Here is a 14,177-nt window from a genome sequence, read left to right as displayed (position 1 = left end):
GGAGGAGGCAGCAGCAGAGGAGAAGGAGGAGGCAGCAGAGGAGGAGGAGGAGGCAGCAGAGGAGGAGGAGGAGGAGGAGGCAGCAGCAGAGGAGGAGGAGGAGGAGGCAGCAGAGGAGGAGGAGGAGGAGGAGGAGGAGGCAGCAGCAGAGGAGAAGGAGGAGGCAGCAGAGGAGGAGGAGGAGGCAGCAGAGGAGGAGGAGGAGGAGGAGGCAGCAGCAGAGGAGGAGGAGGAGGAGGCAGCAGCAGAGGAGGAGGAGGAGGAGGAGGCAGCAGAGGAGGAGGAGGATGAAGCCGGGAGACGCTCACTCGATGCAGGAGATAAGAGGTGAGGAGAGATTGGCTCTCGCTGACTGACGGCGCCCCAAAGACTAATTAATCCCCTGGAACCATCTCCCACGAAGGCCCAGCGAGGATGAACTGATACCGGGGAGGAAAGTGTGGAGGCGCAGGGCGGCGTGGAGGAGACGGAGAAATGTGTCTGAGGAACTTTAACTTTCAGGAAACGTGTTTGAAAGTGAGCGGCCGAGCTGCTGACGTGTTCCTGAGCAGCTCTGAGCATCTGTACATTTGACTGACACATTTCTGACCCGGGGAACTGAACAGTCGGAGTTTTCCTCGGCATCAACACGTGAACTAATCCGACACTAGTTGGACCCGAATCACCACCAGTTAGCGACATTAGCATCACCCTCTTATAACATATTATTCTGTGCCAACACTTGTTAACATACTTTTAGTTTAGTAATATAGTTCTGCTTACTGTTAGCATTTAGCATGGTAGCACGCTTAATGGATGTTAACATGCTAAATGCTTCATTATGTACTCACTGTCAGTATTTAGCGTGGTAGTGGTATTTTTTTGACCACGTTAGCATGCTATTGTAGCATTCCTTAGTAATACTTTCTGTAACTTACTATTTAGCATAGAAGCACTGTAAATGCTTTGCTATGTTAGCATGCTACTTTCTAAATCAGTAGTGAGTAAATGAAAAGTCAATACAAACATCAGGATTCTTCCTCTGGGGACCATGCACTTCAGTGAACTTCTGCAGAATCAGTTTTCACGTATGGGGTTGAGCGTGGCGGTGGCGCTCACCTGATGCGGGTGAGGGCGTAGAGCAGGTACGCCGCCGTGTTGCCTCGGTCGTCCAGCATCTTGTCGAAGGAGAAGACGTAGTCGTTGATGCGGTTGTGGGAGAGGTCGGCGTATTTAATGCATCCGAAAGCAACGGACCTCTGGGCTTTGATTAGCTCCTCTGGAGTCAGGACCTGCACAAACAGTCGGGCTTCATTTAGTAAAAAGGTACAAAGTTCACGATCTTAACATAAAACCTCTAAACTGCATTAAAACACATCTGATAACTGCAGCTTTAATTAGTGAACGCAGCGCCTCGCGTTTCTATCAGCAGCGACTTGAGTTTAATACAAATTATGAATCAGATTTTCTGAACTCAAAGATAAAATGAACTTATTAGGACACAGACTCGACTTCGTATTCGTGACGCATTTTATCTCACAGGAAGTGAACGGAGGAAGATGAGGATTATGAAGAAGATTTAACGACGGGATTTGATCAGAAAACAAAACAACAAGAGACGATGAGACATGACAGGAAATGAAAGATGTTTGACGACGTCACTGTTTCTGTTCACAGTGAAACTCACGGAGCTAAAGTTTCACTCTTGAACTTGTGGGGACGAATCACAGAAGTTCTAGCGGTTGAATAAAACTCGTGTTGTTGAGAGAGATCGTCCCGGCTCGCCACAGTTAAGATCAAATGCTTGTTTACATGGTAACAAGGTTGTTGCACTTCTGTTTCCTTTTCTATTATTTATGCAGTGGCCAACATTTCACGACGTGCTCAGAGGTCACAGACAGAGGTCACAGACAGAGGTCACAGAGGTCAGGCAGCGACACAACAGGACACTGAGACAGATTCATTCTGAAAAGTGAAAAAGTCTGCTGGACCAAAGAGTAAAGAAAGAGAACAGATCTGAAAACAACAGAATAGTAGAAAACAAATGTTCACAGCAGCCGAGTCGCCGGAGCAGAGCGCGGTTCATGGAGGTTTGTTTTAATGAGGCCGGGTTAGCAGATGGTAGACGTGGGCACCGACCCAGACAGAGAGCAAAGTGCCAGAGGGTCCGCGGGGAAGCTCAGTTGGCACCGGCTCCTCACGACCGTCTTAGCATTAAAATCATCGCAGTTCAACTGGAAGTCAGTGGCTGTTTGTGCTCCACACAGAACTTAACCAGGTCAGAGATCCACCTGCAAGTTCCAGATGCAAACAGCTCAACTCGCAGGCTGGAAACACAAGAAGCTGAGGGTCAGAGATGAGACGTGTGAAGAGGCAACAGAAGCTCAAGTCCTGGGATGGAGGAGAAGAGCTGGAGACTAAACTGGAGCAAATATAAAAACACTAACTTCCTGCTCCTGAAACCAACTTGATGAACATGAGCTGGTGACGGAGACGTTGCAGAGTCGGAGTCTGTGAGTGAAGCTCTGCTAAGAAGCTCCAGGATGAAGATGTCCAGTGTTGAGATTCTTTTATAATGTGTGAGACGAACATTTCTTCAGTCTTCATAAATAATCCGTCCAGTCTTATTGTCGACTGAACAGTTAATTATCAAAATACCATTTATTCTGTCATCAAATCAAAAGAAAACCATTTCCCATGATCCTCAGACATGTTGTTGCAGGTCAAGTGTCTGCAGCTCGTTGTGTCAGCACTTTACCAACATCTGGACAGATGTTACTGAACCCTGCAGCTGGTTTTAAACAGACAGAGCTTATTGTTAAAAGCTGTAAAAAGACATGAACATGTCTGAAGACCCTGTTGGACTCCTGGCGACGCCCCCGTCCTTCACCGACTCTAAGAAAAGACCAAAGGGCCACAGAGGACATACTCATCTAAAGCTGTAAAAGTGTCTTCATGTCTTTTCATCTCTTGTTCAGTAAGTGCAGACACACGAGGTCACAAAGGTCGACACAGTTCACGGTTCATCTCCAACCTGCGGACTGTTGGGTCCCTGGTTGCTCAGGAAGGGAAGGACGCATTTGAAGGAGCCTTCGAAATGAGACATGGGTCTCGTCAAGCCACCGGGACGCAGACAGAATTTAGATGCAGCCTCCAAAGGGTTTTCGCAGATAAGAGGTGATATTATTTCTTGTAAAACATTAACGCTTTACTCAGACACCACGGGAAAGTTAAAGCTTTGAGGCACTGGGGTCATGAACCGGAGCTTCATGTACTTTTCTTCTATTTGGCTTCATCTCCCGACTGAACTGACTCTGGTACCATCAGTGTTTAGATGAGTTGTTAGTTGTAAAAGGACAAATCAGATCTTCGTCATATTAAATGGAGGCAAATGTCAAATAAAAACAAAACCTGGACAAACTTCTGCTGCAAAGTGACCCGACGTCAAGACTCTGCAGTGACCAGTGACTTTTAAAAAGATACAAATAGTTCTTAGTTGTTCTCTTGGACTAAAACAGACAAGTTTTCAGCGATAAAACAGAAAAGCGTCGGCTGCAGATCCGAGGAAGTTTGTGAGAAAGATGTTGCACGTGATGAAAAGACGGAGGAAGAATAACGACGTGACGTCCTCAGAGTTCAGCGGAGGAACAGAACGAATGTCCGACAGGGTTCGGTTCTTTCTATTTCAATCCAGGTCGACTGCAGACGTGATCAGAAGGATCCGGGTTTGGCTCCGTTCACGCAGGACGAGAAGAATAACGGCGACGGCAGAGGGAGACGTCGTTACTGTAGAATAATCCTCGTCAGGCCGAATCCAAAGCAGAAATAATGAGCTGCTCTCTGGACTAAACGGCTGCTTATCAAACATTAAACATTTCACACGAAATATTGATGTGACACGATTCTAATACGAGCTGAAATAATTGTGCGATATTCTGCCAGAAACGATTCCAGTGGAGTCGCCGAGGAGCGTTTCTGCCCGAAGGTTTCAGAGGAGAAGGTAGAGAAGTGAAGCACAAATAAAAAAACAGCATTTAAAGTTAAATATTCAGTAAAGACACGTGAAGCATGAAAACGTTTAGCAGCAGAAACTGTGGAGGAGCTGCTGCCGTCCTCGAGGTTTCTTTATTGTTTTACCCTTCGACTCATTCTCCAACAAAAACAAGTTAATTTCTACCAATTTAAATCTCTTCAGGGTGACGTGCGGCTCCGAGTCTGGGGTCAGTGCAAACTGAAAAACTTTTTAATTCTCTTTTTATTCTCGTCCTCTTGTTCATCGTGTTTCGTGACTCATGATGAAAAGTCAGTCAGATTCGTCCTCTGGGGAACACGAACGTCTGAACAGGATTTTGTGAAGATATTTTTCTCCGTTGGCCCAAAATCTCAATATCTTAACTAAAGTTAGTTTTCTCTCTTCTTTCCTAAAGTCTTCACACTTTTAAAGTTAGCTTGAGTTTGGCTCGTGCTCGGTCCGGGGTCTCGAGGTCAAAACTTTTCTAATGACCTGAGATTCTGGAGTCTGAAGAAAGCTGCATCTCACTGGCTTTTCACTGGTTAATAAACACAGGGTTAAAATCTATTTAAAATGAATAACTCTTCCCAGTTGATAATTAACTTTCACTTGTTTCTATAATTCTGAATAATCCACAAAGTTTGTATAGGAACTATTACTTCATTAGAAAGTATTTCAAATTAAAACTGTGGATTTGACTTTACGATTAGAGCCAAAATTCATTTGTTAAATAATTAGTTGTTCAAGTGACAGAAAATGTATTGGCAGCTTTTTAGATAAATCATTGTTAAATAATTGTTAATATTAATATATACATGGATAAAAAATAAAGAATTAATCGGGATAAATGTTTCATTATTATTTCATTTGAGTTTAAAGACTGATTTCTGCTCCTGAGTGAAGGTTTTTTAACTCGATCTGAAGAGTGAGAACATTAAATCAAAGTGTTAAACCTCCTCATTGTGCACATTTCATCTGCAGCAGAGGAAAACTTCTTTGTGACGTTGAAACCTGAAGTCTGTGGTTTGTCCCTGAAAGACGAACCACAACCCGTCACCTGGTTCATCAGAGAGATTCAGGACAGGAGATCAAACCGTCGAACAAAGAGATGTCCTCTCGTTCTCCGTCTTCATCCTCAAACAGAAACACAGACTCTCTCACCTTGTCTCTCTCCTTGTCCTTCAGTTTGTCCATCGACCTCTTCAGTCCCTCGTCCAGCAGGTCCATCAGCCGCACCGTGTCTCCTGACCGCGTCTTAAACTTCTTCCTGTCCACGAGGAAACGAGACAAATCAGGACGGCAAAATAATCGGTTCACCTCAAACTCGGCTGGATGAACTGGACACCCTGATCAAAGAGGACACCCCCCCCCCCACCAGGTCCTTCAGACGTTACCAAGTCCCACTGGCCCCGAAAAACATCTACAAGAAATCCTTCTTTACATCTGCAACAACCAGAACTATTTAAAACTGACTGTTGCTGTTTTTAAAAGTCTCTCCGAATGTGACTACTAAGGAATCTGGTTTACAAGCTGAGAAAGTAAAGACGTGATTGTGACACGTTCTGCGCTCGGAGACGTTCGTCCTGAGAGACGACGTCGACGTCCCCGAACACAAGTTTCCAGAAGGTACGACGACGAACGACTTTCTGTCCACAACAATTAACACAAAGACTTAATATTAGATTATTTCTGTCGACGCCTCGGGGGTGAAACGTTTTGTACGAGTAAATCACACGAGCATTACGAGCAGAACATGAGACACAAATTTAATAACCCCCCCCCCCCTCTTCCATGTTTACTCGCCGCTCTAAGCGCCCCCCCCCGTGGCTGCGTTAAGCTCTTATTGTCTGGTTGAGTGATTATGAAAACAGCATGATAAATTTCTAATGGAGTTTAGAGGAGAGCAAACATTGTGGGGCCAATTTACGCCCCCTCAGGTTACTGTGGGGCGTTTAGCAGCACTTAGTTCTGGCCTCTGCGTCGCTTAACGTCAAACCTTCCTCCTCCTCCTCCTCCCTCTGCACGGACTCTCCTCCTCTTCCTCTTCCTCTTCTTCTTCAGCGAGACAGAAAACCTGTGCAGCCACCGGCCGCACAGTCAAAACTGATCATCAAAATAAAAACTAACAGCGAGGACAAACTCAGCGAGGAGGGAAACCACAGTTTTTATGACAGCAACAATAAAAACAGAGGAGGATGAGATGAAGGAGGAGGACAAGGGCAAGAAGAAGAGTAAACCACACTTCTTCTGCTAATTTACCATCGACAAGTACGAAGCTGACGAACGGTTTGAGGTACACGTCCCACGTGAGCCGTTTTCAGACATGACCTCCGGAGGAACTTCCTTTCACACATGAACAACGCAGCGGGAGAGTCTCTGCTCTCCAGAGGATTCAGGTGAGGGGCGGGGCAGCAGGCGGAGGCAGGAAGTAACTGTAGCTGCAGGGACCACGTGTGGTTGTTCAGTGCGTGTCTGAAAGCAGCTGTACGGATGTTTGTGGAATTACTAGAAACTGAATACGTCTCCTTTAAGAAACTAAACTTCTCAAAGTTATCGCTGAACTTCTAATCAGCGTCGTCCACCGACAGCCGAGCGGAGCGTCCTTCCTCCTCATGCTGAGAATCAGCTCTGTGCTGTGGTGAAGCTGCGTCGGTTCAAACGCAGACTTCCCTGGATGCGGAGCAGCAGCCGCACTTTTCTCCTTTGTATTTGTCGTTTAAACTTCTGCTTTTATGTTTGATAAAAACGTGAAGCGGAGGCGATAGAAGACGTGAAGGACGTTCTGACGATGACGGTGAAGTCTGTGTCTGCAGAGGAGCTGCTCGTCTCTGCTCTGATGAAGACGCTGACTTGGAATCGAGTTAAACTTCCATCGTGTAAACGTGGTTACGACTCTATCAGCGTCCAGCGTTAACACCTAACAGAGCCTGTTGATCATCCTCTGAACTGTTGGATTCGTGGATTAACATGTTTCATGGTCTTCAGGGTCCAAAACACAGACTTTAAGATGACAAGGAAATATGTCAACTTACTTTCTTACCCAGAGTTTGTTCAGAATCTTGTTCGACGAGTGTGATCGAAAAAACAAATATAGCCGAGAGCGTCACTTTGCATTTTAAATGAAAGACTCCAGGAAGACACAGTTAAACAGTTCCAGTATAAAACTCCTCGTATGAAAAGAACTAGATTATAGTTTTTACACTTCCACTCTGCCAGTTTCTCTGTTTACAGCTTCTGTGCTAAACTAAACCCGCAGTTAGCTCTAGTTTCATATTGAACAACAGTTGTTCCCTGGTCTTTGCTTTCTCATCTCACTTTGTCACGTCTGTGTTTTAGCAAAGATCTGCAGGAATGAACATAAAAACAAATCCATTTAAAAAGTAGGAACAAACACATGAAGCGTTTGTTATTTCAAAGCTCTGAAAAGACGACGACAGAGCTCGTGTTTCCAGACGCAGGAGATTTTAAATTCTCTATTTTCATCTGAATTGTTGAAGCTTAAAAAGGCAGAAACATGACGGATGTTCTGAAAATGTCACGTTTCGATGTAGCTGTCAAACCAAATCAGTTCAGACAAGGAAATCTAAGACGAGAAATATTTCATCTCGCTGCAAAGTCAGTCTGGACCTGAAGCTCTTTGAACGTTGGTTCTCCGTGTTCACGTCATCGACCAGAGGACGAGAGGAGTCGACTCCCAGTGGACGTTTACAAACGTTGTGTCTGTGTGTGTCTGTGTCTGTGTGTGTGTGTGTGTGTGTGTGTCTGTGTCTGTGTGTGTGTGTGTCTGTGAACTCACTTGTCCTCTCCCAGCACCACTCCGAAGCCTGCGTGCTCCACTCGGGTCACCTGAGGGTTGTACCAGCCAATCATCTGCGCCGCAGCAAACACCAACTGGAAGTGTGTGGCCTGGAAGAGGAAGAACACACACAGACACACACACAGACACACACGAAGAAGACATCAGAGTCTGTTTATAAACATGGACGGGTCCAGAGAGTGAAGCCAACACGAAACTCCATGACACCTGTATTCTGTGTAATGACCAGCAGAGGGCGACTCCACTGACTGTTTCTATAGAAGTCTACAAGGCACAAAATGGACGTTTGTATCTGAGATATTATAGTTCCATTGTGTATGATCTGAGCTCCTCCCCCTCTCGTCACCCACCTGCCCGCTGTCCGTGACGTAGATGATGATGTCGGCCTTCTCGACAAAGAGCCGCTGGCGCAGGGCGGCGAGGTCGGACGTGTCGTACGTGTAGCCGCCGTCTGACTTGACGATGGTGAGGGGGACGGACTGACCCGGGGCGAAGACGATCTTACGACCCTCGTCGAACTCCGACAGGCCTGAGATGGAAGAAAGAAGAGGAAGAGGTGGATGAGGGTTTGATGGGAGGAGGAAGAAGAAGAGTCAATGAAAGAAGAAAGAGACGAAAACAAGGGAATTGAGAGTAAAAGAGGAAAAAACACAAAAGAAGAGAAGATCCCGGATGGACAGAGAGGAAGAGAGAGGAGGGATTTATGATACAAGCCTGCCCCCTAGTGGTCCAATCAGGTGACTGCAGAACACAGTTTGAAAGAAGGAGAGCTAATCAAAGTATCATTAATACAAAAATGATTCAAACGACATTTTTAAAATCATCTTAAAAACAAAAGACAAAGATAAATATCACACAGAGAAATAAAATTCTCTAATTCAGTGTAACGAAAGTTTTTAGTTTCTATGTTTTATTTGATAAGAGCCATGAAAAGGCCCCCCCCCCCCCCGAGACCTTTGACCTCTTGCACACTGACCTTTCCCCTCAAACTCCTTCACCACCTGCGTCATCATGTCCTGGTAGTACGACTCTCCTCTCTCGATGATCTGGATGTCCAGGCAGTCGTAAACTCTCTGAAACTCTGAAACACACGTCAGGCAACAATAAAATAACACTCGTCACTCCAGACGTTGTTTTAAGACTTTTAAATTATTAAATATCAAATGTAAAACACATTATATGGTATATTATGAGAGTACCTTTCCTGGAGACGTCACAGATGAGGTTCCAGCCTTTGATGAAGTCCGGCTCTTTACTCTGCAGCCGGACGACGCACTGATACGCTCGTTTCTTAAAGTCCTCCTCTTCGTCAAAACGCTTCTTTGACTCCTGACGAAAGGAGGAAGAGGAGGAGGAGAGTTGAGAGGGGGACAGAGAAAAAGAAATGAGCGACCAGCAGATCAGAAAGCGTACGACGGATGAAAGAGGGAAGAGGACAGCAGAGAAGCTGGAGAGTGTTTGTGTTAGAGACAGAGACAGAGACAGAGAATGACTGACCTTGTAGAAGGCCTGCAGGTCACTGATGGGCGGGGAGGAAGTCAGGTAGTCTGGGAATTTATCCTGCAGGTGAGCGATCAACATCCCAAACTGAGTCCCCCAGTCGCCGACGTGGTTCAACCTGCAAATGAAAGACTGGACTTTTACATCTGAGGTTCAGGTTTTTAAGAAATGAGACGTAACTCGTCCTGTCGTCTGTCCCACAAACTGGAGCCTGAACAAACAGGAGACGACTGAAGACCAGACGTGCTGCTGTGTTCTGAACTCCTGTGATGTAGGTCATGACAAGACCTTTCCTTTGGTTTCAATCCAGGTCCAGGTCCCGCCCATACATGTGCTCAACCAATCACAACGTCTCAGCCCGTTTTTATATCATTAAATAACTAATTAAAACCAAACTTTAACAGAAACCATCCTCGACAAACATTTATTTAACGTCTACTTAGATTTTTTGGTTTGGTTCATGTCCCATCTTCTAACATGGAGGAGGCAGGGTTTATGACCTATACTGCAGCCAGACACCAGGGGGCGATGGAGACGATTTGGCTTCACATTGAGGCTGCGATGTCGTTCATCTTTAGTTACAGTCAGTGGTTGAGAGGATGCAGAGTATTAGCTTAGCGTAGCTTAGCGTAGCTTAGCACTGTGACATCACAGTGAACTGACCTGAGGACGTCGTAGCCGAGAAACTCGAACATTCGACACATGCTCTCCCCGATGATGGTGGAACGCAGGTGACCCACGTGCATCTCTTTGGCGATGTTAGGAGACGAGAAGTCCACCACCACCTGAACATCAACACAAAGGATTCCACTAATAACAATAATAACAACAACAACAATAACAATAACAATAAGAAGAAGAATTTACTCAGAGTCTGTTCTGAAACAACGTTAGTTTTGTCATTTTTGGTTTAAAACTAAATGTTTGATGCATGAAAAAGATCTGATCTGATTTCTGATGAAGTCGAATGATTGATGTGACGAACCTTCTTCCTGGAGGCGAGCGGCGGCGGCTGAACTCCGTTCACCAGCAGGTTGCTCAACAGTTTGGACACAAACGTCCTCTTCAGGTGGACGTTGATGAAACCTGGAGACACGGGAGACGTCAGAGGGACAACGAGGAGGACGAGGAGGAGGACGAGGACGAGGAGGAGAACGAGGGGGGGGAGAATATTATTATATCATTATTATTACCTGGTCCTGCGATTTCAGTTTTCTGGATGAGTTCGTTGTCTGGAAGATTCTGGATGATCTTCTCTGCGATTTCCCTCGGGCTGGTTTTGATTCCCTTCGCCTTCAACATCTGAACGACAGAAAAATGAGTTTTAACTAAACTCATTAATTTCATCTCCAGAGAGAAACATTTCAAAATGTGGTTTTTAAAAAATATATATTCTTAAAACAGAATTTAAGAAAAATTTTATTTGTTAATTTAGTTTTCAGAGTGATTTGCTCTGATGTCAGATAGAACTAGTTCAGACAGTAAACTGGTTCAGACAGTAAACTAGTTCAGACAGAACTACTTCAGACAGTACTAGTTCAGACAGTAAACTAGTTGAGACAGTAAACTAGTTCAGACAGTAAACTAGTTGAGACAGTAAACTAGTTCAGACAGTAAACTAGTTGAGACAGTAAACTAGTTGAGACAGTAAACTAGTTCAGACAGTACTAGTTCAGACAGTAAACTAGTTGAGACAGTAAACTAGTTCAGACAGTAAACTAGTTGAGACAGTAAACTAGTTCAGACAGTACTAGTTCAGACAGTAAACTAGTTGAGACAGTACTAGTTGAGACAGTACTAGTTGAGACAGTACTAGTTGAGACAGTGACCTGAGCCATGGCCATGGCGCTGTTACACTGGTAGTCTCCGAACTTGGCCTGCTGGTTCGGCGTGACGACGAGCGGCGGGTTGTCCAGCTCGGGACAGGAAGCTCTGATGGCCTCGCCGAAGACGTCCTGCAGCAGCACGTTGACGTTCATCATGGATTTGCTGCAGTGACTCCGCTCGTCCTGGAGACTCTGAAACGACAACAAGTCAGGTTCACTGGCGTCAACACGTCATGGAACTGCTCAGAGAATCAGGACAGAAGTGGATTATGACATCTCTAATAATCGTCTCGTTAATTTAAATGGAGATGATGATGTAATGATTGTGTGTAATGTAATGCCCCCCCCACTCCTCTCCTGTCTCACCCTCTTCAGGATGTTGAGTCGGTATTTCAGTTTGGTGTTTTCGTCCCGCAGCTGTTCCAGATGTGGAGATGGACTCAGGCTCTGAGGATTCTTCAGACTCTCGATCTCTGCAGAGAGGGTTCGGATCTCCTGCTCCTGAAAACAACAATAAATACATGAATAAACAATAAGAAACAAGATTCAGATTGGGAGTTTTACAAGTTTATATATCAGTGTCGTAAGAACAGGAAGCAAATAAGTTATTATGATCTAACTTGTTGATCATCAAAGTGAAACACAGCTCGTGTTCTTCGTTTTATCATAATTCAGTCAGATCCGATCACGTGAAGAAAAACATGAGTTTCACTTTCAGAGGATTGCATCATCTGACACATTCCATCTATAAACATCCAGAAACCACAGAAACATCTGCTCACAACCTCAGAGCTTCACTCACAAGTGTCTTGTTATTAAAGTTTTGCCAGGATCAACGTAATCCTGTGACATCTGACTTTACATCAGTGAGTACAATGAAAACAGGAACTGTCAATAACCAATTCAGGAAAGTTTCCATGGTGCAAATCTGTAAAAATATGAACCACAGCCCCAAAATGATGGGATTTGAAGTTATCAACACTTCATGGACATAATTATCCTCCAAGAGAAAGATAGAGAAGAAGGATAATATAAGTTTAATGTTATGTTGGTTTCGTTTCACTTTCTATTATTTTCTACAGTGATTTTTTTAATCATTAACATTTAGAGTGTAATGATCTGAGTTAACAGAAATGAAATATGAGTTAATAAACCACAAGCTTATCTGTGAAGAGGAAATACTCTGATAACGGATTCGTCCATAAAAACATTTCTGGGAATCTGAGTGAATCAAAATGAAACCAAAAGTTGTTCCATCGTCACTTCATGATTCAACAAAGAGTCGAGACACAACTTTAAAATCTATTTTATAATCGTATAACTAATGATTTGAATTAATTTATAAGTTTACAATTAAAAACGAGATTATCACGTTACTGTTCATCTCAAATTAATATTTCCTTCATAAACAACAGGAGCACAGTGACGTCAATAAGGGTTCTGAAATTCTCCAAACATATTTAATCAAACACTTGAATATTTAACTTATTACAGAAATGTAAGAACAAAGAAAAACAGGAATTTGTCACATTTGAAAAAGTAAAAGCATCAAATGTTCAATATTCTCTGATTTCAATGGTCTTTGGTTATTAATTATGAGAATAGTTGCAGATTGATTTTCTTTCCATCAACTTAACGATTAGTCAAGTAATTATATAGAATAATAAGAATTTAGTCAGTGACGGATTTACTTTATAAAGATTATAAAGATTCTAAATAATTCAAATAAATCAGACACTAATGAATTTAAACATAAACACAGAACTGATCCAGAACCAGTGCAGTCACAGAACTTTTACACTCAATAACATTACTAACGAATTTTAGAAAGTTCCACACAAGAGAAACAACAAGAGAAATAATAATAATAATAATAATAAAGAATTATTCATGAATCCAACTGAACCAGCTCGACGCTGTGACGCCGGGACACGGGGAGCGGAGAGCGGCCGGTACCTGCTGCTGGAGCCGGGCGGTGCAGCTGCTCACTGGGTCTGACATGGTCCACACCCCGGGGAGACGCTGGTCCGCTGCTGGAGGAGGAGGAGGAGGAGGAGGAGGTGGAGGAGGAAGAGGAAGAGGAGGAGGAGAAAGAAAAAGTAGATGAAGAGTCTCGTGGCTGATGAAACTGCGGCGAGAGGAAGAAGTTCAAAATTTATAAAGTCTTCCGGGTCTACTTCTTCTTCGTGGAGTCAAACTGCGGCTGTTAAACACGTCTACGACGAGAACAGCGCCACCTGGTGCAGGAGGCGTGTAACGACCTGACTTCATAGAACAGAATAGAGTAGAATAGAATATAATAGAATATAATGCAACAGAATAGAATAGAATGGAAAATAATGGAATATAATAGAGTAGAATAGAATATAATGCAATAGAGTATAGAATGGAATATAATTTGATAGAATACAGTAGAATAGAAAAGTATAGAATTGAAGTGAATAGAATGGAATAGAGTAAAATAGAATTGAAGTGAATAGAATGGAATAGAGTAGAATAGAATTGAAGTGAATAGAATGGAATAGAGTAGAATTGAATAGAATTGAAGTGAATAGAATGGAATAGAATGCCGTTATCCTCATGTACCAAACTGTCAAAATACTGTCAAAAGTTAAATTGGTGAATTAAATTGTTACTAAAATAATAAAATACTTAAGGAGCCACAGACCCTCAGGGGCCCAACAAGCTCCTGATGTGTCCTTCATCCTCCATCTTGTGTCAAACTCTACTTTGGACACCTTTGTTGTTCTATTTCATTTGTTATAAAAGGTTCAACATTTCATATTAAACGTTTTTTGAGAAGATACAATAAAAAACAAACACGTTCAAATAGAAGAGAAGAACTTTCCTTTTTTTTTAATTTGTTGTGAAACTACAAAACATATCGTCGTTTTTTTTTTTTTGTGCTGGTGAAATATTTACAACTCTGGTCGACAGAACAGTGTCCGAGAATAAAATTCACAGCTTTTCGGGACTCTCGCGATGAAAAGAAAAAAACAAAGAAAACAGGAAAAGCACACCCAAATCACAAAAGTGCAATAAA

The 14,177-nt window shown here is 43.4% G+C and overlaps 1 protein-coding gene across 2 annotated transcripts in view; it reads right to left on the bottom strand.

Moving 5' to 3' along the window:
• Window positions 1-13,294, bottom strand: part of rars1 (arginyl-tRNA synthetase 1) — an 18,337-nt gene extending 5,043 nt beyond the window's left edge. The window contains exons 1-14 of one of the 2 annotated variants that reach the window (XM_034607490.1): window positions 13,227-13,276; window positions 13,091-13,193; window positions 11,501-11,635; window positions 11,138-11,326; window positions 10,502-10,610; window positions 10,294-10,394; window positions 9,972-10,093; window positions 9,306-9,426; window positions 9,008-9,137; window positions 8,785-8,889; window positions 8,159-8,337; window positions 7,788-7,897; window positions 5,153-5,258; window positions 1,099-1,271 (exon numbers count right to left, since the gene is read on the bottom strand). In XM_034607490.1, the coding sequence (XP_034463381.1) occupies window positions 1,099-1,271; window positions 5,153-5,258; window positions 7,788-7,897; window positions 8,159-8,337; window positions 8,785-8,889; window positions 9,008-9,137; window positions 9,306-9,426; window positions 9,972-10,093; window positions 10,294-10,394; window positions 10,502-10,610; window positions 11,138-11,326; window positions 11,501-11,635; window positions 13,091-13,135 (1,625 nt within the window). In that variant the 5' untranslated portion in view covers window positions 13,136-13,193; window positions 13,227-13,276. Of the gene's footprint in view, window positions 1-1,098; window positions 1,272-4,408; window positions 4,493-5,068; window positions 5,259-7,787; window positions 7,898-8,158; window positions 8,338-8,784; window positions 8,890-9,007; window positions 9,138-9,305; window positions 9,427-9,971; window positions 10,094-10,293; window positions 10,395-10,501; window positions 10,611-11,137; window positions 11,327-11,500; window positions 11,636-13,090 lie in introns of those variants that run through there. The other variant, XM_034607491.1, reaches the window with a different exon arrangement.
• Between the last annotated feature and the right edge of the window lie 883 nt (window positions 13,295-14,177).

Source organism: Hippoglossus hippoglossus, chromosome 14 (genome assembly GCF_009819705.1).
Source record: "Hippoglossus hippoglossus isolate fHipHip1 chromosome 14, fHipHip1.pri, whole genome shotgun sequence".
In the NCBI taxonomy this organism is placed as follows: domain Eukaryota; kingdom Metazoa; phylum Chordata; class Actinopteri; order Pleuronectiformes; family Pleuronectidae; genus Hippoglossus; species Hippoglossus hippoglossus.
This window is presented reverse-complemented; position numbering and strand designations above follow the sequence as displayed.